The sequence below is a fragment of the Musa acuminata genome, chromosome BXJ1-8, assembly GCF_036884655.1.
Source record: "Musa acuminata AAA Group cultivar baxijiao chromosome BXJ1-8, Cavendish_Baxijiao_AAA, whole genome shotgun sequence".
Lineage (NCBI taxonomy): Eukaryota > Viridiplantae > Streptophyta > Magnoliopsida > Zingiberales > Musaceae > Musa > Musa acuminata.
The window spans coordinates 7548368-7571330 of NC_088334.1; the positions used below are offsets into that span (position 1 = coordinate 7548368).

A 22963-nucleotide genomic window follows, 5' to 3' on the forward strand; every position below is an offset into this window, starting at 1 on the left:
ATTAAAGAAAATAGAGTCGACAATATGATTTAGTCTCATCCACATCCCCTTATTACAAAACAACATAGTGCTTCAAGGGAGGATATGACTATGAGGACAAAGGATATTTAAGATACTAAAAAATATCAAATAAAAATTAAAAACTTGAGAGTATATATATATATATATATATATACATCAAGTTCATTTTTCAGTTGTTAAACATTTATAGGTGGGGAAAGTTTGTTGAGTCACATGGAACATGAATGGTGCAACATCAGGCTTTGCTTGAGGTTTAAATAACTAGACTGTCCTTAGTAGCCCTTAGCAGCACAGGTGGGGTCTTTACTGTGCTACAGCCATTGTTCACAGCTCTATGATTCAAAGTGCATTAACCCAGAATTGTCAGCTAAGGATAACCTGACAAATATTTATCTTGCTTGTCAATTCTACTGGACTGTTCGATTCGATTGCCTAACTGGTTGACTGACGACCATGTATATTATGACCATATACAACACTATAGACGTTGACATATCCCAACTTTATTACCCACTCTCATGTATGATATCCATCTTTATACTACTGTGTTTTCTTGTTTTCCCTTGTGTGCAAAACACGTGTAGAACCCTAATTTGTCTTAACGCACCCGTTTCTTCCCGACATGCCAAACTTAGGCAGCGTCGGACTCGAACCCGTTTTGGTGCCATCGGTTCCTCTCGACTTGCCCAACTTTGAACTGCTGCTCTAAAAAGTCCGTCCGTCGTGGGTGGAGTTACGTATCGGAAAAGGCCACGCCGACGCCGTCCCCACCGATCTACCAGCCATGATGCATGCATTTCCAAACCGGACAAGTCAGCAGCTAACGTAGGGGTCCCGCCAAAGACACGTCAAGTCAAACACAGACCTTCGTTCCTTCGCGTTGGAGCTCACGATCTTTCTCGCACACATCTCGATGTCCACGTTGCCGTTGCTCCATCCATGCTGTCGGCCGAATTCAACTGATAACATAATGGGAAATACCATTAATACCCTTTATGATGGCGGTGGACAAAATTACGTGCGAGCCCTCGTCTCTCAGTTTCTTCTACAAGAAGACTCCCCCCGCCCGCCCCCTCTTTGCCACCCGTCGAACGGCAGCTCCAAGAAAGTGGAACTCCCGTCGCCCCACTTACGTGGCGTTGTCGATCCTCCGCCGATGGCCTCCGAGCTCATCTACCGCGGTGGCCACGACGCTTACCGCTCGGTGAGCGGCGGCGACTACGTCCCCAAGCCGGAGAAGCGGATCCTCTGGCTCTCGCGCCCGATTCGCTATCTCCTCCGGGAGCAACGCCTCGTCTTCGTGCTCGTAGGCATGGCCCTTGGCTCACTCTTCTTCGCCCTCGCTCCCTCATCTTCTTCCTCCTCTGCCGTGGCGGCCGAGATCGCCCTGCGCTCGGTGGAGCCGACGAGGTTCGGTGCGTTCCAGCAGCACCACCACAGGACGGCGTTCGAGGCGGCGAATAAGGGGTTCGTGGGGGGGAAGGTGCCGCTGGGGATCAAGCGGAAGGGGCTGCGCGTCGTGGTGACGGGCGGGGCCGGGTTCGTGGGGAGTCACCTGGTGGACCGGCTGATCGCCAGGGGGGACAGCGTGATCGTGGTGGACAACTTCTTCACGGGGCGGAAGGAGAACGTGATGCATCACTTCGGGAACCCCAACTTCGAGCTCATCCGCCACGACGTCGTCGAGCCGCTGCTGCTCGAGGTCGACCAGATCTACCACCTCGCCTGCCCCGCCTCCCCCGTCCACTACAAGTTCAACCCAATCAAGACCATCATATCCTTATATTCTTTGTCATTTTCTCTCCTAATTGATCTCCTCTTCTGCATCATTTTAGCCGTAAAGATGGCTTCTTTTCGATAATCCGTCGTACTCTTTCTTGTTCGATATAAAGCTTCGTTCGTTGATATGTTCTATTTTGGCTCATTATTTGTTAAAGAACCCATCTTTCTTCATTAGATTATTATTTTGTTTCGGTGATACATGATCCAGCTCTCTCTCTCTCTCTCTCTCTCTCTCTCTCTCTCTCTCTCCTAGAAATGTTCATATCCCTTATAGAAGTCTCCGTCTCAGTCTTGTTTTTTCTTAAGATTTTCTAAATTGGGATCTTTTTCTTCTTGGCCACCTCAAATTAACACTTGTCTGCTTGTAGCTCTTCCTAGACAAGTATTTATTAGTGAAAGTACTCTTTTTGGGTCATTGTGTCTGTGGGATGTTGATTCTTATTGGATCATCATCTCTCTGCACTGGTTTTCCTCGTACGTACAAATTTGTGAAAACAGGGTTTCTTCTCCTCTGGTCTTCGAATAATTTGAACTTTTGACAGCTAATTCTTGTTTAAAAACGATCAATTTGGTTAGTGGTGGTTTGTGGTCGGGTGGGATGTCGGTGTTCTTGTTGGTGTTCTTATTCTTGCAAGCGAAAAGAATTGAATAGAATAAGGGGGAAGAAGAAGAAGAAAAGTGTCTTTTTTTCTCACCTGTTACAAGCCTTAATTCATGCAGCTTTTGCCGTGGAGTGCACAAGACCAATGTGGTGGGAACTCTCAACATGCTAGGCCTGGCCAAGAGAGTGGGGGCCAGATTCCTCCTCACCAGCACCAGCGAGGTCTATGGTGATCCATTGCAGCACCCTCAAGTTGAGACCTACTGGGGCAATGTTAATCCCATTGGTACATCTCCCTCTCTTTATCACCATCTCTTTCATTTCTTTAGCTCTGGCTTCTTCAATGAAATGAAGCATCCTAAGGTAGTGAGTGTCCTTTTCTCCTTCTAAATTAGAATCACTTGTGGGCTGGGTTGCAACTGGGAACTGTGAAGCATATCATACATGTGGTCCATATGATACATTATGTTGGCTGGGTACCATTGTGTTTCATACGAAAATAGAGAAGAATCTAACAAGCATTCGGTATCTTGTTTGGGTGTTGGGTTGGCCTGTGGGGGATGGCAGGAGTTAGGAGCTGCTATGATGAAGGCAAGCGCACCGCAGAGACGCTGACCATGGATTACCACCGTGGTGCCCAAGTCGAGGTCGTTTAACTTGTGACTGATCGAAACACTGATGTATTTGCTTTAGAAGTAGCTTCTTGATTGGTTCTTTGATATCATATGCCAAGTTCCTATGTTGCAGGTGAGGATTGCTCGAATCTTCAACACCTATGGGCCTCGCATGTGCATCGATGATGGCAGGGTGGTCAGCAATTTTGTTGCTCAGGTGTTCTGCTACTGTTCTGAGATTCTATAATTTTTCTGTTTAACATAGATTATTAGTTCCTTGTTACATGGTGGTATTGATGTTTAGTTTCAACTAAGTAAGATGCATTGAACTGCTGAATTTGATGGTTCTGCTTGATTTTTATGATACGAGTTAGGCCTTGAGGAAGGAGCCACTGACTGTTTATGGAGATGGAAACCAGACAAGGAGTTTCCAATATGTCTCCGACCTGGTGGGTCTTCTTGCTTTTTCTGCACCAAGTTCAATTTATTTCTTTTCCATTTCACTTGTACTTATTTATCTTTTAAGTTAATGTAATAGAAACCAGTAGCTTTGATTTTGATGCATGTTAGCTCAACATGGACCGGCTATGTTCTCAATTTCTTGCAGCTGTTGTGGGTGGGTCCAAAGAGTATATGGACATTCAAAAACAGCACATTCATGTGCAATATCAACCTACTGTGCCCAAACAGCTTGTGCTTCTTTGCTTTGTCTGCACCAAAATTTCCTTGATAAAATCTCAGTTGGTCCTTTAGTTTATTCTAGCTTCAAAATTTAGATTCATCATTAACCTTCAGCTCCTGGACGCCATTGATAAGGAAACAGCAAACAACTTTGCCCTTGCTAATAAGAGGTTCCATATCTGTGTACTGGGAGTGATGCTTCACTTGATTTTGACACTAGATGATTATTTTGGTGGAGTTTATTGGTTTGCTTTCACTGTAACTCAACAAGGTAAAAAAAGGACAAGAAAGCATTTCAAGAATGATCACAGTTCAATATCGGTCGTAGTATGCTCAAAACATTTGTATCATGCTTTTAGAATATCCTATAATCTTTGCCAAGCATTTAACAATAAAATGCAGGTGGAGGGTTTGATGAGGCTGATGGAAGGAGAACATATTGGTCCATTCAATCTGGGAAACCCCGGAGAGTTTACAATGGTGGAGCTTGCTAAAGTTGTGCAGGAAACCATTGATCCCGATGCCAAAATTGAGTTCCGCCCCAACACAGAGGATGATCCCCACAAGCGCAAGCCTGACATCACCAGGGCCAAGGAGCTGCTCGGCTGGGAGCCCAAGATCCCTCTCCGCCAAGGCCTTCCGCTTATGGTCTCCGACTTCCGTAAGCGTATCTTTGGTGATCACTCCGACGCCAATCCTTCCACAACTTCTAAAACTACTGGCACTGGATCCTCCTAAGAGTCTATATTTTCATCCTATACGGGATATATACAGACCATAAGAATCCCATTCGGCAGAAGCGAGGAGACACACAGATCTTGGGTTACTTGGTTTAGGTTACTAATGAGTTATCCATTGTCCCATAGCTGTTGTATGAGCTATACTACTGCTGCAGGCTGAGAGATAGCTGCAGGCTGAGAGATAGCTGCAGCTGCATTGCAGTGGTGCAAGTCCCTTTCGATAATACAATTTCATCATGTATCTTCTTTACTTGCTGTAGCAGATTGGCCTTCTGTATTGGATGTTATTATTGTAATGTTAGATTATGTTATATTCCCTTGGCAGAATGCATTATTGCAAGTATCCTGACATGTAAAAAGCATGCCAACAAGATTCTCTTTTAAGAACAACCTCTGTATCAGATACTGCTTTGAGTTCCCTTATCATTCTGCATAATCATACAGTGTCATATGATTGACAAAAAGTACAGAATCTTTATACTAATTTCAGTGGCAAGACAACTGAAGAAAGGACAGGATTAATAGAGAGGTTGTTTCTACATCAACAGAGAAGCAACCACTGATATCAAAGTCAAGCTGGTCAAAGATCATGACTAAGATTCTGATCTGCTTATAGTAGAAATTCCTAAGTTATTTGTAGATAGAAATTCCTATAATACAACACTGTTGCAGAAGAAACTGGAGAATATCTGAAGGTCCTTCATACAAATAATAAGAAATAAGATATATATATATATATACAAAATTAGTAGTTTTGTAAGTCTAATATTTTTACACCCTTTGTATATAATTAGGGTTCAAATAACACATGGTGTTTTTTTTTTTCCTTTTTTTATATAATTATTTTTTATTAAGATTATTCTAAAATGAGGACCAAAAGGTAAGTCCAATCCTAGCCAAAAGACAAAAATATATGATGGGTCAAATGGATAATGTATTGTTGCATAGGTGATAGGTCTCACACTCGAGTTTAGCGTCAAACGAAAAATTCTTCTGATTTTGGAAAAAAATAATTAGTCAAAGCAATCATTTGACAAGGAAAATAAATCTTATAAGTAGTTCAGGGTCTCATTTCCATGTTGTGAGCCATTTAGTCAAAGTGAAAGAGAGAGAGAGAGAGAGAGAGAGTTCAGCCTGTGCGAGTTTACTGTCTTTGTCGGTCGAGAGCAGAAGAAAGAACAATTTAGAGGACGACATGAAGCAACCTAATGGTGTGCATTTAAGAACATTAGTAGAGATGATATAGAAGACACGTCTCCTGGGGGGAAAAGTAGAGGAGACATGAGTATATTTAGGTCGTACCTGCATCGCGAGTTGGATTTCGAAGGAGGAGGTGAGATGCCTATGTTGGAGAAGGAGATCACATGCAAAGATGGAGACGTAGAGAGAGAGAGAGAGAGAGAGAGACTTTGCACGTGCCCTGCTTCTCCAACAATGGCTTCCTCACCATAGCAGAAGATGCCTTCAGATCACTTGGACTTTGGTTCGGCTCTGAGGCCCTCTGAGGGATCAGTACGCACCTCTTTATATAAGGAAACGAAGAGAGAGAGAGAGAGAGAGAGAGAGAGAAACCCACATGCAAAGTAAAACACGGAAACAGTGTACATTGTCTGCTATATGTTGGTGAATGTCAATGGAGAGACCTTATAGGCTTTGAGCTTTCTCTCTCCTACAGATAGAGAACAGACAATGAAGAAGGCGACAGGGTAGAGTATAATACATTATCTCCTGCTGGGATATAGTTTAGTTTAACCTATCATATTGGGTAATACGCCTGATGACCAAAGAATCTCGTCTGTTATATTGTCCATGCTCTTTCTTGTTGCTTAATCTTGGGTTCATAAAGCTGTAGTTGTAGGAAGGCGGGATAATTACACATTATTTCAGTTAGACCTCTTAAGTATCCTAATTTTTATATTTAAAAAATTATATTAAAATATTTATAATTATAAAAATAAAATATTTAATTTAATTTATCTTAATATATCGATTTTACTAATAAAAGATACAATATATGAAAACAAATGTATGAATGACAAAAACTATAAACAATAAGGTAATTTCAATTATAGTAGTGGATGATGGCACTGTGGATGGCTGTTATGGTGATAGTCGATGAGAACAATATGATGATCAACCTTTTTGATATTGATCTGAACATCAATAACGAAGAGGAAGAAGAAGCAGAGCAATGATGCATCTGTGTCGGTGCCGTAGGAAGAAGAGGAGAGAGGTGAGGTATTTGCATTAACGATGTTGAGGAGAGCGGAGGAAGAGGAAGCAGGTGAGGTAGAGCAATGTGATGCCAACGAGGACGAGGAGGCATCGCTCTGCCTCCTCTTTCGCCTCCCTAATCATTGTTAGTGACGTAAATGTCTCACCTGCCTTCTCTTCCTCCTCCGATGCCAACACCAACGTGGATGTTGAGCAGTGTTGTATGAGGAAGAAGAGGTAAAGCGATGTGGCGCCGATGCAGATGTCTCACCTCCTTCATCTTCTTCCTTCAGCACCGACACAGATGCCTCATCGCTCTGTCTTATTTTCCTCCTCATCATCAATATTTAGATTGACATCGGTAAGGTTAATCATCACGTTGTTCTTGTCGACTACCACTATAATAATCACCCATGGTGTCATCATCCGCCACCACCAATTAAATTACATTTCTTGCTTATCGTTTTCATATCATTCATACACGTGATGTCACATGTTGTATCTTCTATCGGTAAAATCGATAACGTTATGATAAATGAAGTTAAATATTTTACTTTATAACCATACAAATTTTAATATAGATTTTTTAAATCTAAAGACTAAAATAAAATACTAAAGAGATCTAATTACAAGGCACCGAAAGTTGAACTTTATATGGATAGACTGATTGGTGAAGAATTAGCAATCAACTTAAACATAGATGCAGAAGCTTGTATTTTTTTCTGATAAATTTCCTGAAAAAATCATAAGTTCTATTATTTCTCACAAAATATTTCTTTTTTATTTTATTCAAAGTATTTTTATTTTTTAAAATATGATATTATCCCATCCCGTCCTAATTGCCTTCGTCTCACCGTGGTTACCTCTGACTAACCGAGGCTCTTGCTTGGGCCTATGCTCCCGTTCATGCCTTCATCCCTGCTGTAAGATTGTGGTTGTCACCGTCGGTAACGAGGTCCTCATTTGTGCCACTGACTCCACCCTCGCCCACTGCCTCATCCCTGCCATGGAGATCCTCCATGGTGCCCTCACGTCTCTCAACCTCAATCACAATGTCGTCGTCACCTCCGCCACTCCCTCGCTGTCCTACCTACCCTCTAGCATAGTCTTCTGCCCGAATCTCCTCTCCTACATTCGACCCCTCCTTGCCTTCCACACCCGTACTAGCTCCCCCATCTTCATCAACGCCTACTCTTCGCATACGTGAAGGATCCATCTAGCGTCACACTTGAATACGCTCTCCTCAACCGAGGTCCGTCGCTTTCACCGACCCGGCCATTGACGTCTGCTACACTAACTTGCTCCATGCTCAGGTCGATGACATATACCACTGTTGAGTTTAGCCCATACGTGGGTTTGGACGTGATGATTTAGGCACTGAGCCTAAATCTGATTTATTAAAAAAAGAAAAGGAAAGAAAAAAGAGATATAAAATAGATGTGCATAGTGAGGGCAGTGAGTGGCATGTGACAAACCATGGCGACGCTTAAAAAAGGAACAAAGAGAGAAAAGAAAAAAGATTAAGATTTTGAGACATTTGCTAGATGATCGAGCAGTCAAACTTCATTGGTTTTGGTTCAAATTTTATGTGAAGAATCCTTACAACAAGCTCTACAATCTTAATAATATCAATCTATAATTTATCATCTCTAATGTGTTTTCCTGCTATACCCACTTTGTGAGATCTAAAATTTTATTTTCATGAAATCTATCTTTGGTGATGATGATATGTTAATGTTGAGTCAAGATCTGTGTTCTTGATGTTATTGTGATCCTCTGGTTATTCTGGAGAAGACTTACTATAAACTTATTATCATTATTAGTAATAGTGGAAGTTTGAAGTGGATTACAGTCTCATATTTTTTTCCAATTGGATTTTCACATAAAAATTTTAGTTTCTCACTTTGTGACTGATTTATTGTTCTACTGTTTATGCTGCTCTAGTTAATATTTACTTTTGATAACAAGTTAGTATGTTGATGAGGAACCCATTTTGATACACAAAGAGGGAAAAGAATTATTCTACTATAATAGTTTTTCCCAAAAAGTGGTATTAGAGCTTCAGGTTATTTGGTGCTAGTTTTTTTCTTGTGTGATTGAAATTGAAGAGTCAAACGGTATAATTAAATTGAACTCATCAAATTATTACTTGGAGGCATATGATAGAAGATTTGCTCTATTGTAAAGATTTGTATAAGCTCATCAAAATTAAAGACAAACCTTCTACTATGTAAGATAAGGAATGAGAGGTTCAACATAGAAAAGCTATTGGCTATATTAGAATATGGATAGATATAAATTTACATGAGCATAATTCTGATTTATTATTCTACTATTTATGCTGCTCTAGTTAATATTTGCTTTTGATAACAAGTTGTATTCATTTTGATACACAAAGAGGGAAAAGAATTATTCTACTATAATAGTTTTTCCCAACAAGTGGTATTAGAGCTTCAGGTTGTTTGGTGTTAGTTTTTTTCTTGTATGATTGAAATGGAAGAGTCAGACGGTATGATTAAAATGAACTCATCAAATTATTCTACTTAGAGGCGTATGATAGAAGATTTGCTCTATTGTAAATATTTGTATAAGCTCATCAAAGTTAAAGACAAATCTTCTACTATGGAAGATGAGAAATTGGAGATTCAATATAGAAAATCTATTGCTTATATTAGAAGATTGATGGATATAAATTTGTATGAGCATCTTTCTGATAAAATCAGAGCTGATGATATTTGGCAAAGGTTAGAAAACTTTGTGAAAAAGACAGTGGAAAATAGAATTTCTCTCCTCGGAAGACTTATAAATTTGAAGTATAAATATGGTGGTAATATTATTGAGCATATAAGCCTATTTCAAAGTCTTGCAAACAAGTTGATTGGTATGAAAATGAGTATAGATGATGAGATGCAAGGATTATTACTTCTCAATTCTTTATCAAAAAGTTAGGAAACATATGTGATGACAATTTGTAACTCCATATCATAAGATACTCTAACTATAGATATGGTTAAAGATAGTTTGTTAAATGAAGATGCTAGAAGGAAAGAACAGGGAGAATTTTCTTCTGGTGCATTTGTTACTGAAAAACAAGAAAGACATAGAAGAAGTTATAACAGAAATCCACATGATTATAGAAGAAAATCCAAGTCTAGAATATATATCAAATATTTTTACTGTAATACGCAAGGTCACATGAAGAAAGAGTGTAGATTTTCGAAGCGAGAACAGAATGAAAGGAAAAAAAATGAGAAAGAGACCAATAAAGTTGTTATTGAAGGTGATATCATTATTGTTTGTGATGATGGTTGTGTCAGTATTATAGCTCAGGATAGTAACTGGGTAATTGACTCTAGTACTTCATTTCATATTACTTCCCTTGGTGATTTCTTTATATCTTATACTGTTGGTGATTTTGGCAATGTCACAATGGGAAACAGTGGTACATCTAAGATTGTGGGTATTTGAGATATTTTCTTAGAGACCAATATTGAGAGCAAATTGATACTCAAAGATGTCAAACATGTTTCATATATTCGTCTTAACTTGATATCTATATGCAGACTTGATGATAAGAGATTTATACACTATTTTGGTGAAAACAAATGGAAACTCACTAAAGGTTCTTTAATTGTGGCGAGAAGAAAGAAGTTAAACTCTTTTTATGTCATGAAAGCTAAGCTACACAAAGGAGAGATTAATGCAATTCAGAAGAGTGAAAGTATAGATCTTTGATATAAGAGGCTTAGTCATATCGGCGAAAAGAGATTTCAAACTCTTGCTAGAAAGTAGTTCTTACTAGAGTTGTAAGGTACATCTACATCTCTTAAATCTTATGATCATTACTTAGTTGGAAAAACATATAGAATTGTCTTTCATACATATCCATCATCTAGAAGATTAAATATTATTGATTTGATTTATACTGATATATATACTATGCAAACTAGAACTCTTAGATATGCTATTTATTTTATTATTTTCATTGATAACTATTTTAGAAAAGTTTAGGATTTTGCTTTGAAATCTAAAGACCAAGTACTCGATATTTTCAAATAGTTTCATGTCAGTGTTGAAAGAGAAACTAGCAAAAAACTAAAGTGTATTCGAGCAAATAATTATGACGAGTACAGAGGTCCTTTTGAAAATTATTACAGGTTTCATGATATCGGGCTTGAGAAAATAGTTCCTAAAACTCCTCAACAAAACGGTGTGATAGAAAGGATAAATAGAACCATTGAAGAAATGATTTGGTGTATGCTTTCCCATGCCAAGTTATCTAAGTCATTTTAGGGAAAGGCTATGAGAACTACAGTTGATCTGATAAATCTTTCTCCATAAGTTCCTCTGAAAGGTGATGTTCCAAAGAGAGTATGAAAAGAAAAAGATATATCTTATAATCACTTAAAAGTCTTTGAGTTTAAAGCATTTGTTCATATTCCTAAAGATGAGAGGTTCAAGCTTGATAATAAGGTAAAAACATGTATCTTCTTAGGATATGGTCACGAAGAGTTTGGATACAGATTATGGGATCTAGTGAACAAAAAGATTATTAGAAGTAGAGATATTGTATTTCTTGAAAACTAATTATTTGATGATGGTAATAATATTGAGAAGCCAAAAATCTTTATTCATATTCCTTGGAGTTTGGGTCTAGTTCCTTCACCTGTAGTTCATGATGATCATGGGGGAGATGAATAAGAAGATTGTGGTAAGAATGTCAATGATGATACTTCTACAATTGATGATGTTGAACCAACTGAATAAGTACCTCTACCACCAGCTAAGATTCCATTGAGAAGATCCACAAGAGAGCGATAATCATCTATCAGATATCCTTTACATGAGTATGTTATGCTTACTAACGGGGGAGAGCTAGAAACTTACTAAGAAGCTATTCTACTTGAACATAAAAATGAGTGAGTTAAAGCCATAGAAAAAAAATTAGATCCTTGCTTGAGAACCACACCTAGGACTTGGTAAAGTTGCTTAAATAGAAGAAAACTCTTAAGAATAAATTGATTTATAAATTGAAGACTGAAAATAATAGCTCACAACAAAAATACAAGAAACGATTAGTTGTAAAAGGATTCAGTCAGAAGAAAGATATTGACTTTGAAAAAATATTTTCTCCTATGGTAAAAATGTCTTATATCCGTGTTGTTCTTAGTTTGGCTACCGGCTTGAATTTTGAAGTTGAGCAGCTTGATGTGAAAATAATATTTCTTCATGGTGACTTAGAAGAAGAAATTTATATGGAGCAATCATAAGGTTTCAAAGTCAAGGGAAAAAAAAAATCTAGTGTGTAAGCTTAGGAAAAGCTTATATGGACTCAAACAAGCACCTAGACAATGGTACAAGAAGTTTGATTCATTTATGATAAGCCAATGGTACAATAGAATCACATCTGATCATTGTGTATTTACAAAAAAGTTTTTAAATGATTATTTCATTATTCTCCTACTATATGTTGATGATATACTGATTGTTGGTCATGATGTTGGTAAAATTGAAAAGCTTAAAAGAGAGCTAAGTAAGTCTTTTGCCATAAAAGACTTGGGATTGGTGAAACAAATACTTGGAATGAAGATTTTTTATGATAGGAAGAAAGGAAAGATTTGGCTATCCCAAAAGACTTACATTGAAAATGTTCTTGAAAGAATTAACATGAGTAAAGCCAATATAGTTTGTTCTCCACTTGCAGGTAATTTCAAGCTTAGTTCGGAACAATGTCGAGAAAGAAAAAGAAGAAATGTCCAGAGTGCCTTACTCATCTATAGTAGGCAGTTTGATGTATACTATGGTTTATACTAAACCAGATATAGCTCATGCAAATAGAGTTGTCAGTTGATTTCTCTCTAATCCTGGTAAGGAACATTAGACAGCAATGAAATGAATATTAAGATATCTAAGAGGTACTTCAGGTTGTGTTTATGTTTTGACAATGATGAACATGTGCTAGAGGGGTACATAGATGCAGACATGACATGTGACACTAATTCTAGGAAGTCCACTTCGGGATTCTTGATGATGTTTGCAGGAAGAGCAGTCTTTGGGTAGTCTAAGTTACATAATTGTGTTGCTCTATCAATCACGGAAGCAGAATATATAGCAATTACTGAAGCCTGCAAGGAAGCTTTATGGATGAAAAAGTTTCTATAGAAATTGGGCTTGAAATAAGAAGGATATATTGTTTATTGTGATAGTTATAGTGTCATTCATCTCTCCAAGAATTCAACATATCATTTAAATCCAAGCATATTTATGTTAGATATCACTGGATTCGTGATGTGCTTGAGATGAAAGAATTATATTTGGAAAATGTGCATACCAATAAAAATGGATCAGATATATTGACAAAGTCTTTGCTTAAGGAGAAGCTTGAAGCATGTAGACAAAGAGCGGGCTTAATAAAACCCACCATATGAGTTGGAGTGGGAGAATTATTGAGACAAGCCCGTATGTGGGCTTGGATTGGATAATTTGGGCATTGAGCCCAAATCTAATTTATTAAAAATAATAATAAAAGACGTGCACAGTGAGTGGCGTGCGTGCAGCGAACCGTAGCGACGTTGAGAAAAGGAACAAAGAGAGAAAAAAAAATTAAGGTTTTGAGACGTTTGTTAGATGATCGAGCAGTTAAACTTTATTAGTTTTAGCTCAAATTTTATTTAAAAAATTTTTACAATAAGCTCTACAATCTTAATGGTACTGATCTACAGTTTATCCCAACAACCATGCCATCCGATGGATGACAATGCAGGTGACACCAAAGAACACCACGAAACACAATAGCAATTTGATGTGGCTAGTGAGATGGTAGAAGGGTATGTCGCTGGTGTTGGGACGCCGCTCCATGCCCATATCTTTACCCTCTTCAACGAGAAGGAGAAGGCGAGGCCGTCCTCCCAGCGCAACTATGACCTCTTCGAGCCTGACAGCACCTTGCCCTACCAACTGGTCGGTGTCCGCCTATTAGCCCGCCCTTATTATCCCCAGGAAAGAATTTGCCCAACTAAAGGATGACAGGGCATCATGTGGTGTAAGGCGACCACAACAAGGGAGGGGGACAGCATGCATGGATTTGCAGGATGGCAACGCAGCACGACGACTACTAAGGTGGGGACGACAGGGTCTCATGGGACAAAGACAGTCACCATGGATAGCTAATCTCATCTTTTAGGGAATAAAGCAAAATCGGGTCGCTATGTTGGAAACAATAGAAACTTTGGGCTCTATTAAAAATCTATCCTTTTTTTTTCCTTAAACTGTAGAAAAATATTTCGATAAAATATTGATTATTCGATAGGTCTTTATGCATGTGAACGTAGGAAACTGTAGTCGCATTTATATGCTCTATTAGTTATATGGTGGATTAAGTAGGAAGATGTTGCTCGTATAATATGCTAACAACCGTGCGTACAAGGAATTGTCTTTTTGTCAAGTAATCTATTTTACGATTAAGAAGAATCTGAATCAATAGAGCGTAGGGATGATAGAATTAGACAAGAGAATGGAGGCTGCAAATAACTTTTGCTTTGATCTTTAATGGAATGAGAGAATTAAAGTAATAATTTATATTGGGCAACATTTGATGTATACAAAATAATAATTTCTTGAACTATAGTGTTGATGATGATGATATGATTAATAATTATGTACATACCATGAAGGTAATATATAACTGTTCTCCATTATTATAAGTGAAAAAATAAATAGCAATAATTTGAAACTGGATATTCATAAAATAGTATACATAATTGATGTGCGTGTGACTTGAAATCATTGTTGATGGGAACAGGGAGGAAGTTTTGTCCTTTGGTTCAACTTTAATAATTAAATTTAATATACCTTGTCTTTTATACACTTTTCTTTTTTTTCCCTGAGATTTTTAGTTAAAAAATATTTGAAAAACATTATCTATTATTTGAAAATGCAATGATCTTTTAGACCTTTAATTGACATTTAGTAGCGAATCTTTGTGATTCATTTCACATGTATTGCTAGCTTCCCATAATTGTTAGTGAATCTTTAATACTAATTTTTGACCCATTAATTGGTTGATAATTTTTTTAAATTTTGCTAATGAAGATGACATTTATTATTTTTTTGAACAATTTATTAAAAAATCAGAGTAATGGATTTTTAGCACATGATATCCTCATATTTAGTTTTTATCAAAGGGGTATCAATTTTTTCAAATAATTTTGATAATACTCTTGAACCGAGTTTTTTGAAGTCGTAAGTTGGTTTGGTTCAGATCAGATCAATTCAAGTTGGGTTAGGTTGGATCAAATCCTTACATTCATGTTATACTTAATTTATTATCGATTTACACTTAAGTTATACTCATTCACAAAATTTATTAAAAATATATTAATTTTTATATAAACTTATTCTAAATTTTTCATAAAATTAAAAAAAAACTAATATATTTTTTTGTTAAAATTGTATTATAGTAGAATTCTCAAATTTTTTATATTAAATATCCTAAAATATCTAAATATAAAATATTAATTTAAAAATAAGTTAGTTAATCAAGTTTAACTTATTTCAATTGTGAGTGTAACTAAGTCAATATTGAAAATAAAAATATAAAATATAAAATTTTATGATTAGTTTTAGGATAAATTTATGATAATTTTATATAAAAATTAATATATCTTTTAACAAATTATGTGAATGAGTATAATTTGAGTGTAATAACTTTTTTTAGATAATTTAGGATAAATTTATATAAAAAATAATATATTTTTAAGGATAACTTAAGTTTTTTATTTTTTGATGAATTTAAGATAATTTTATATAGAAACTAAATTTTTTAATATGTTCTATGAATGAGTGTAACTCAAGTATAATATTTTTTAAAAAAATAATTTATATATAAAAAATAATATATATTTAAAGATAACTTAAGTTTTTTAATTTATGATAAATTTAACATATTTTTATATAAAAAATAATATATTTTTAAAATATTTTATATAAATAAGTGTAGCTCCTTGATTATAAATTGTGAGGGGAAAAAGATGGAAGATAAGAACAAAGAGAATGAGGGGAGGGAGGGAGTAGCTAATGAGGATTAGAAAGGAAAAAAAAAGGAGGATGAAGAGAGGAGAAGGGGTGAGAGGTGAGGAGAGAGAGGATATAAAGTCAATAGAAATGTGAGAAGGAGATATAATTAAAAAATGAGCGATTGTGGAGATAAAATGAGAGGAGAAGTGAGGACGAGGAGGAAGAGGAAGAAGCAAAGGGAGACGATGAGAAGAAGGAACTAAAGGGATGATGATGACAAAGGAGTATTAGTGGAGGTGAAGAGATAAGGAGTGGAGGTGAAGAGATAAGGAGGTGAGGATAATTTAAGATCTAATTAAATCAATTAAATAATTAAGAATTAATTAATAGATCTAATTTGATTTATTTTAAAAGAATTAATTTATTAAAAAAATCGAGTACAAACGATAATCATATTTTTTATGATTTGATTAAGTGTAGTATCGTCGAAGTCCAAAAAAAATATTTTTTAGTAAAAATAAAATATGAGGACAAAAATTATTATTATTAAGTATTTTTCCGGTAAATTTATAATTTTTTTCCTTGAGAAAATGTAAACAATAAGTGAAAATGAAACGCAGGCGTAGTTGACTTTAAGGAAGCCCTGTTGACTATGCACACGTGTGAAGATAAACTTGGTGACTCCTCTCTCGGTAAACCCAAGCAGGCAGATTCCATCGTTCTCGTCACGGGACGTTCCGCCATCTCTTGTACGACGAATGGGCTCTTGCTTCCCCCGTCTGTTCACCCACCAACACGCCCACAATTATCCGACCAGAATTCATCTGCCACGTCTCGGGTCAGTCCGATTTATAATGATCTGTCACTCTTTGATTGGTATGTATCTCGTTGCGTGTCTTGCATCCGCACAGGAACAGGTTCATAAAGCGGCCGATCTTATCCAGTACAGGCGGTCCCCTTGTCACCATCAACACCCAAATCGACGGTGGGGATTGGTCCAGCTCCTTGACCGTTCCCTCTATAAATGCCCCTCCCCGCTTCCGGCTCCTGATCTACTACTGTTGGTTATCTGTGCAAGTGAGCTCTTCTTAGGGGCATTTCCGTGATTAAGTGGAGGACTATGGGCCTTCTTGATCAGCTCTGGGACGACACCGTTGCCGGGCCTCGCCCAGAGACCGGTCTCGGCCGCCTCCGGAAGCACTCGTCCTTCGGCTTCCGCCCCAATTCCGGCGGCAAAGGTCTCGCCTTCTCTTTCCATTCCCTTTTTTCTCTGATTTGATCTTGGATCTGATGCGTCCGTTGAAGTCATGCCACTGATTCAACGGATCTGATGTTGGAGACGTGGTGGCGCAGCAGAGGGAGCAGCGGCGCATGGAGGGATCGCCCGATCGGAGGGCGGCGGCGAGGATGTCGAGGTCAGGGTGACGCGGAGCATCATGATCAAGAGGCCGGCTGGGTGTCCGTCGCCGGGGAACGCGACGCCGCCGGCATCGCCCGCGGGATCCACGCCACCCATCTCCCCCTTTTCCGGTAAGGGTTTGGTGTTCAGCAAGAGTGTGCGTTATCGGATGTTCGAGGACATTTTGGTCATTTCGGAATAGTCTCGTGTATTCTACTGATGCACCCGTGTCTTGTTTGCTAACATGTTCGTCCTTGCAAGGTTAATTAAGGAATTTAGGCATTTCCATTTAACCTAACTCTTCCATATCCCACTCACAAATACTATATGGGGAATATTTTTATTGTCATAGCAGAACAATAAATTTGAATTAGCTCAATTGTAAGTTATTGATACGTAGCTACCAGTAGATGCTCAGAGGACATCATGTTGTTAGCTTCTAGTCCGCAATCTGTATATATGGAGTGCAAGAAATTAGAAGCTTTACTGCCTCATACTTTAACGAGAAATCCAAACTCTCGCATTACATGAGCAATCGGATGCATTGCATGATTTTTAGATTGTCCAACCATACCGCATCATGTTCAACAATTTGCAGTAGTCTAAACAGTTGCATTATCATAATGGCACTTTGTTTAATGCTCTCTCACGTAGGTAGTCTTCTGGTTCTAGTGCCACCTCTCTTTCCTGATGTAACATCTTGATTATTTAGAAGTTAGATTAGATTACACGAAGATACAGTGAATCTAGACAGTGCCTTGCTGATGTTCTACCATACTAAACATCTTGCAATCCTAGGTTTGACCGGGTATTTTTTCTGGTGCTAACCAGGAGGCAGGGAGTGGAACCGGTTTAGGAGGAAATCATCATCCGATGCATATGAAAGAGTGGTGGGAGGAGGAGGAGAAGGAGGAGGAATGGTGGGTCTTGGATCGCAGAATCCTTCTCCTCCTCACGAGGTTTGAGCTGTGCTGAGCACCCTCCTCTTCCAATATTGCTGTTAGACTACTACCTGCACCATGAGAGGTAGAGAATCACAGAGCAAAATGAGGCAGGCAGTGCAGGTTTCTTTGCTCCATGTACTAATAAGTTTATGCTTGTAAGATTTAGTAGTATGGGGGGTGAGAACTTGGAGATGGAAGTCTCTTTTTACTGTACAGGGTTGGGGGAAGCTGTTTGGTTGGTGTGGCTGTGTTCCTTCTTTTCCAGACAATGTAATAAAAGCTTGTGATGATGGTAGCTGGAATGAGATATGTTGGTAGTGGCACTTATCAACTATGTTATGATCTCTTTTGCATATTTATTGCAGTGGTTGGAGTTGGTGGACTTGTGCTTATGTTGGATGCTGCTGTGATCTACCTATCGTGTACAGTTCATATCATTAAACAACAGGAATTGTTGGTGATTTAAGGTCACATTCAGCTGCATGTAAGCTCTGTTATGAAACTGTGTAAAGTGGGAGTGTGGAAATATTGTGGAGACCTATTTGAATAAGTACATCAGTCCTCTGATTCTGAGTTCCATCTGGCATTCATTTCTTGCTGCCTCCTGACATAACATCTAGATATTTATTTGTTGTACTATACCAAACATTTTGCAGTTGGACAATGTATCTATGCATGTAAGATGTCAATTAGTCTAATACCTTTGCAAATGTATGCATGTAAATGTATGTACACATTCAATATATTTCATCTATGCTTGGATGCTTGATGCTTAATAAATATAGGTATATTTCATCTATACCTATGCATGTATATTACTCAAGTTTTTGGAACAAGAAATGATGGTAATCAAGCGCAATTTGGATTTGTTTTCCATGTGGCGAGGTTAGTGAAGCACATCGGAATGGGTTTCTACACTGTCTCGGTGGAGCTTCAAAAGATCTGGAAAGTGGGCTTATCAATTGATGATCCACATTAGAGAAGTGGGCTGAGCACCTACAGAGATGGATCCACATTAGAGAAGCTTGAACTATAACTCAGCGATATTAATTGATGCCACAAATTCATGGTGTCCGGAGATTTGCAGTGGTCGGGACGCGCTTGGTGCAACCATCAGAAAGAGCAGAAGTGCGCCCGCAACACACCCGTCCTTGGCGATGATGGAGAAGGCATGATAAGGAGAACCACATTACCTAAAAATCACATCACTCGGTGCCTGCAAATTCGTACTGAAGCAGAGAAGAAACCATCAGATTACCAACAAGTAGCTTTCGGAAACTCGATACTCATCCACAACGATGGCTTTGCGGGAGTTGTTTCCGCTGTAGCACTCTCCCAACACGAGCAGTATGGCTTGGTGTCCTGAAGCTTCTGCGTCTCCTGCCGACGCTACGGTGCAGCTGCAGTGTGCGAGCAGTGTCGTTGCCACCGCAACCACGAACAGCAATGGATCTTTTCATCCATAAATATATAATTAGAATCTAATCAAATTTATAATATATATATATATATATATCTTATTAAATTAAATAGGATCAGACTAAATAAGTGATCTGTAAATGAGGATCCAAATATAAAAGCTCCAATGGGATTAAGAGTATGTGAGAACATTTGGAATATTGTACGTGATCCTCTTTGTGCTAAATGGAAGAACAGCTTGTGAGGTATGAACAGTCGCATGTTCGTCAACACCCGATTGATCGATCCAAAATTACCGACAAACAATAATTATTTGACACTTCGTTTTCGGTGTGGTGAAGCTATTGCGGAGCACTTAGGAACGGGTCTCCGCGACAATGCTCGGTTGTCTCCTCTGTGTGGCTTCCACTTCCGAACTCCACACGGTGCCGATGGAGTTGTGGGTGCGGAGTTGGTGATCAGCAAAATAGTTGGATCTTGGAATCATGGATCGGAGATCTTGTGGGGAGTGTTACTGAGCAATATACGTTATGAGGGTAGATTTTGATTGTTCATCTGAAGTGGAAGATTGTTTCCAGCATGAAACACATCGTAAATCTTATCGCCAATGAACTAAGACTTAAAGATGATCACTCGTCGCCTACTCGTGTTGGCTGAGCCTCAAAAAGAGTTGGTTTAGCCACGATCATGGCGATCCGAAATATGAACGGGTTGACTCAATGGCCGTGTGGTGGTCGATTCTTCCCAGCCCAATATTGGGTTTCATCATTATGCCGACATCTGCGCAGTGGAAATGAGATGGCATTCATATTAGAGGAGGATGTATGATCCAGAAGTAGTTGGGTTAAAGTTGGATTCGACTTTTACGAGATCTTTTGTACAAGTCTTTTTCAGTGAAGTTTCTCTCTGACGACTGAAGTTTCCCAGAAAGCTTTTTATCATGTAGGAGTTAGACGTTAATCCTAAATCTAATCATATAGGAGCTTCGAGCTCAAGGTTGCAGAAGGTACAGTTGTTTTCCTACTTTTTTCTTTGTTTTCCTGTAAGAAGAATGAGAATGGTGTTACTATTCTTAAAGAGGAAGAAGAAGAAGAAGAGATAATACTGGAAATCCTAAATTAAGCTTGCAAGTTACTGTCGGGAACCCTCTCACAGGTACATATTTGAGAAGGGAAATCCATATTAGGGAAGCTGAACTATCACTCGGGAATACTGCAACAAAAGCAATCCAAAGATTCGCAGCAGTAGGAACCTGCTGAGTGCAATCATCAGAAAGAGAACAAGTGCGCGTGCAACACCCACCTTAGCGATAATGAATTCCAAGTTTGGCCCACCCTGTGGGAAAAGGTATCACGACGAGAACCACAGTGCCTATAAATTCACATCGATCGAAGCGAAGTGCCAACAAATTAGCAACTCCTGCATCTGCAACTTTCCGCCCATAACAATGGCTTTGACGAGGCCTTGCCTTCTTCCAGTGCTCATGTTTGTGGGTGTTCTTGCATCCGTAGCGCTCGCCCAACAGGGGAAGATCGCAGTCATTGGCACCGTGCCGTGCAGCACCGCCACCGCCACCGTCGCAGCGAAATCACTGCCTGCCTTTCCAAGTAGGGCTACATGCATGGAAGTACTTACTGCTATCGTCCATGAGAGACTTCTTCTGTGGCTTTGTAGCCATAACCTTTTACCGCGATTTATCATCCTATAAATCTGTTTTTATGAGTACGGGAAACACGTCTTTTTAGCGAAACATGGATCTTCTTGTGGATGCAGATGCGACGGTGCAGGTACAGTGTGGGAGCAGTGTGATCGCCAGCACCACCACCAACAGCAATGGAGCATTTGCGATGCTACTGAGTGAACAAACCTCAACTGTGTCCGACCTTTTGAGTAGCTGCAAGCTTGTCATCCCCACCCCTGTCTCCACCTGCGACGCGTCGCTCCGGGCCACCGAGAACCTGAAGTCGCCCCTCCAACTTCTCTCAGGTACTGATCTCGACGGCCTTCTTGGGAACAAAAGCTTGCTCGGTGACATTTTCGGTAAAGGCGGATTGCTCGGTGGAATTCTGGGAGGTGGTGGCCTTCTTGGTGGAATTCTTGGCCCGTCCAAGTTCACCGTAGCTGGGAACTGAGAAAGAAGACAGCGTTATATGATCCGTCATACGAACTTAAAATACGTCCATCTGCATGCCTATGTATCCTCGGACTCCACTACAAACGATATGTTCCCTTAGCGAGCTTGATGCTGGGAACACTATGACCTTATGTACCTTCTCATATCAGACTATGAATAAAAGTTAAAGCTTCAACATGAAAGCACGGTAGTGTGTGTAGCATGGCCACCAAGACACCTACATAATGGACAAGGTCAAGTCACCCCGGTAGCGACATGGGGGCAATAACGATCTGGACCCTCATGGATAATAGTCTGATATGAGTTGATCTTGTTAGTTGTCATGGACAATGGTCCCTGGATGATCATTTAAGTTTGTTCCCCCTCGTCGATCTCAATGGATGATTGCCCACAAGAGGTCATTAGAGTCTGTCGTTCTTGTAGACAAAACTCCAAAAGGAAGCCGTTGCAACAATTACAACCAATCTCCAATGTTTTGTCACGGACAAACTTCTAAACAAGGTGTTTGATGTAATGCTTATATCTGTCCGTGTCTGTTGGCATATTTATGCCTTGTACAGCATGTAAAGGGGGCGGCCGAAGGCTTAATAGTCCCATTTTAGTTGGGTTGGTGGCCTCTTTAGGCTTGTAAATAAAGGTTGTGTCATGTTGACACGTGCGAGAGATTTTCGGTCTGTAATGGACCATGTTACCCTTTGTTGTGCAACTATTCAGAGCTTGTAAAGTCTGTTTATAATTTGCATTGTCTATGAAGTGTTTTTCGGACATGTTTGCTTGTGGATCCCGATTGAGGCGTTCTCTTTAACCCGTTCTCTCTTTTGTTGGTCCTAAGGGACAATGGGAGGCTTCGGGGAGGCTGACCTTTGCGGACGGATGCGCGAGGGTGCCGCACGCCTTAGGCAAAACCAGCTAAGGTCGTGACATTATGGTATCAGAGCGGGACAAGCACTCATAGAAACACTTGACATGCAAACGTGGGGGACCTAGCGGGGCTGCGTTGAGGGCAGTCAGCAACGCGCGACCGTTTGAGGGAAAACGGGCATGGAGATGTAGGGAAAAGAGTCGCTCAGAGGAGCGGGCATCTAACATTGGCATTCAGGGGAATGGCCAACCCTTCGCGCAAGAGGCACCACGAGAACAGGTAAGCTTGGAAGAATTCGGAGCGCACAAAGGTTGGGATGGCTGAGTTTGAGCTACGGCTCAACGTTGACAACTATACTTGATGGTGCTCTAGGCAAGCGAGGCGCTTGGCAAGAATGAGACCATCCAAGGTGGAATTAGTTGCTCAACGACCAAAAGAGTTATGCAAAGCTCACAGAGGTGAGAGGAATTGCTAACTCGAAGAATTTGGTACTCATGCATGGGCTTGTATGCGGACGATGGAATGTTCGTGGCCATC

General features: G+C 39.3%; 3 protein-coding genes across 4 annotated transcripts; all 3 read left to right on the top strand.

Moving 5' to 3' along the window:
* The first annotated feature begins 1088 nt into the window (after window positions 1-1088).
* LOC103993364 (UDP-glucuronic acid decarboxylase 2) lies at window positions 1089-4766 on the top strand. The gene is made up of 6 exons (XM_009413397.3): window positions 1089-1795; window positions 2543-2690; window positions 2972-3051; window positions 3152-3235; window positions 3393-3467; window positions 4102-4766. Exons 1-6 carry the CDS (start codon window positions 1178-1180, stop codon window positions 4435-4437), a joined length of 1341 nt encoding a protein of 446 aa, XP_009411672.2. The 5' UTR covers window positions 1089-1177; the 3' UTR covers window positions 4438-4766.
* Window positions 4767-16708: 11942 nt separating this feature from the next.
* LOC135587352 (dormancy-associated protein homolog 3-like) lies at window positions 16709-18345 on the top strand. 2 transcript variants are annotated; one of them, XM_065078647.1, is made up of 3 exons: window positions 16709-16906; window positions 17025-17198; window positions 17899-18345. In XM_065078647.1, exons 1-3 carry the CDS (start codon window positions 16789-16791, stop codon window positions 18030-18032), a joined length of 426 nt encoding a protein of 141 aa, XP_064934719.1. In that variant the 5' UTR covers window positions 16709-16788; the 3' UTR covers window positions 18033-18345. The 2 variants fall into 2 exon arrangements, with proteins under 2 accessions (XP_064934719.1, XP_064934717.1); XM_065078645.1 differs by having other exon boundaries at window positions 16710-16906; window positions 17022-17198.
* A 2477-nt stretch (window positions 18346-20822) lies between these two features.
* On the top strand, window positions 20823-21746 carry LOC135587354 (phylloplanin-like). The gene is made up of 2 exons (XM_065078650.1): window positions 20823-21037; window positions 21204-21746. Exons 1-2 carry the CDS (start codon window positions 20878-20880, stop codon window positions 21560-21562), a joined length of 519 nt encoding a protein of 172 aa, XP_064934722.1. The 5' UTR covers window positions 20823-20877; the 3' UTR covers window positions 21563-21746.
* Window positions 21747-22963: the final 1217 nt, after the last annotated feature.

Coding starts and splice junctions, on each gene's coding strand:
- LOC103993364 (XM_009413397.3), top strand. CDS start 1,178: ATGGCCTCCGAGCTCATCTACCGCGGTGGCCACGACGCTTACCGCTCG. Junction 1,796..2,542: donor TCAACCCAATCAAGACCATC/ATATCCTTATAT, acceptor CGTGGAGTGCAC/AAGACCAATGTGGTGGGAAC. Junction 2,691..2,971: donor GGGCAATGTTAATCCCATTG/GTACATCTCCCT, acceptor GGGGGATGGCAG/GAGTTAGGAGCTGCTATGAT.
- LOC135587352 (XM_065078645.1), top strand. CDS start 16,789: ATGGGCCTTCTTGATCAGCTCTGGGACGACACCGTTGCCGGGCCTCGC. Junction 16,907..17,021: donor CCCCAATTCCGGCGGCAAAG/GTCTCGCCTTCT, acceptor GTGGTGGCGCAG/CAGAGGGAGCAGCGGCGCAT. Junction 17,199..17,898: donor ACCCATCTCCCCCTTTTCCG/GTAAGGGTTTGG, acceptor GGTGCTAACCAG/GAGGCAGGGAGTGGAACCGG.
- LOC135587354 (XM_065078650.1), top strand. CDS start 20,878: ATGGCTTTGACGAGGCCTTGCCTTCTTCCAGTGCTCATGTTTGTGGGT. Junction 21,038..21,203: donor ATCACTGCCTGCCTTTCCAA/GTAGGGCTACAT, acceptor TTGTGGATGCAG/ATGCGACGGTGCAGGTACAG.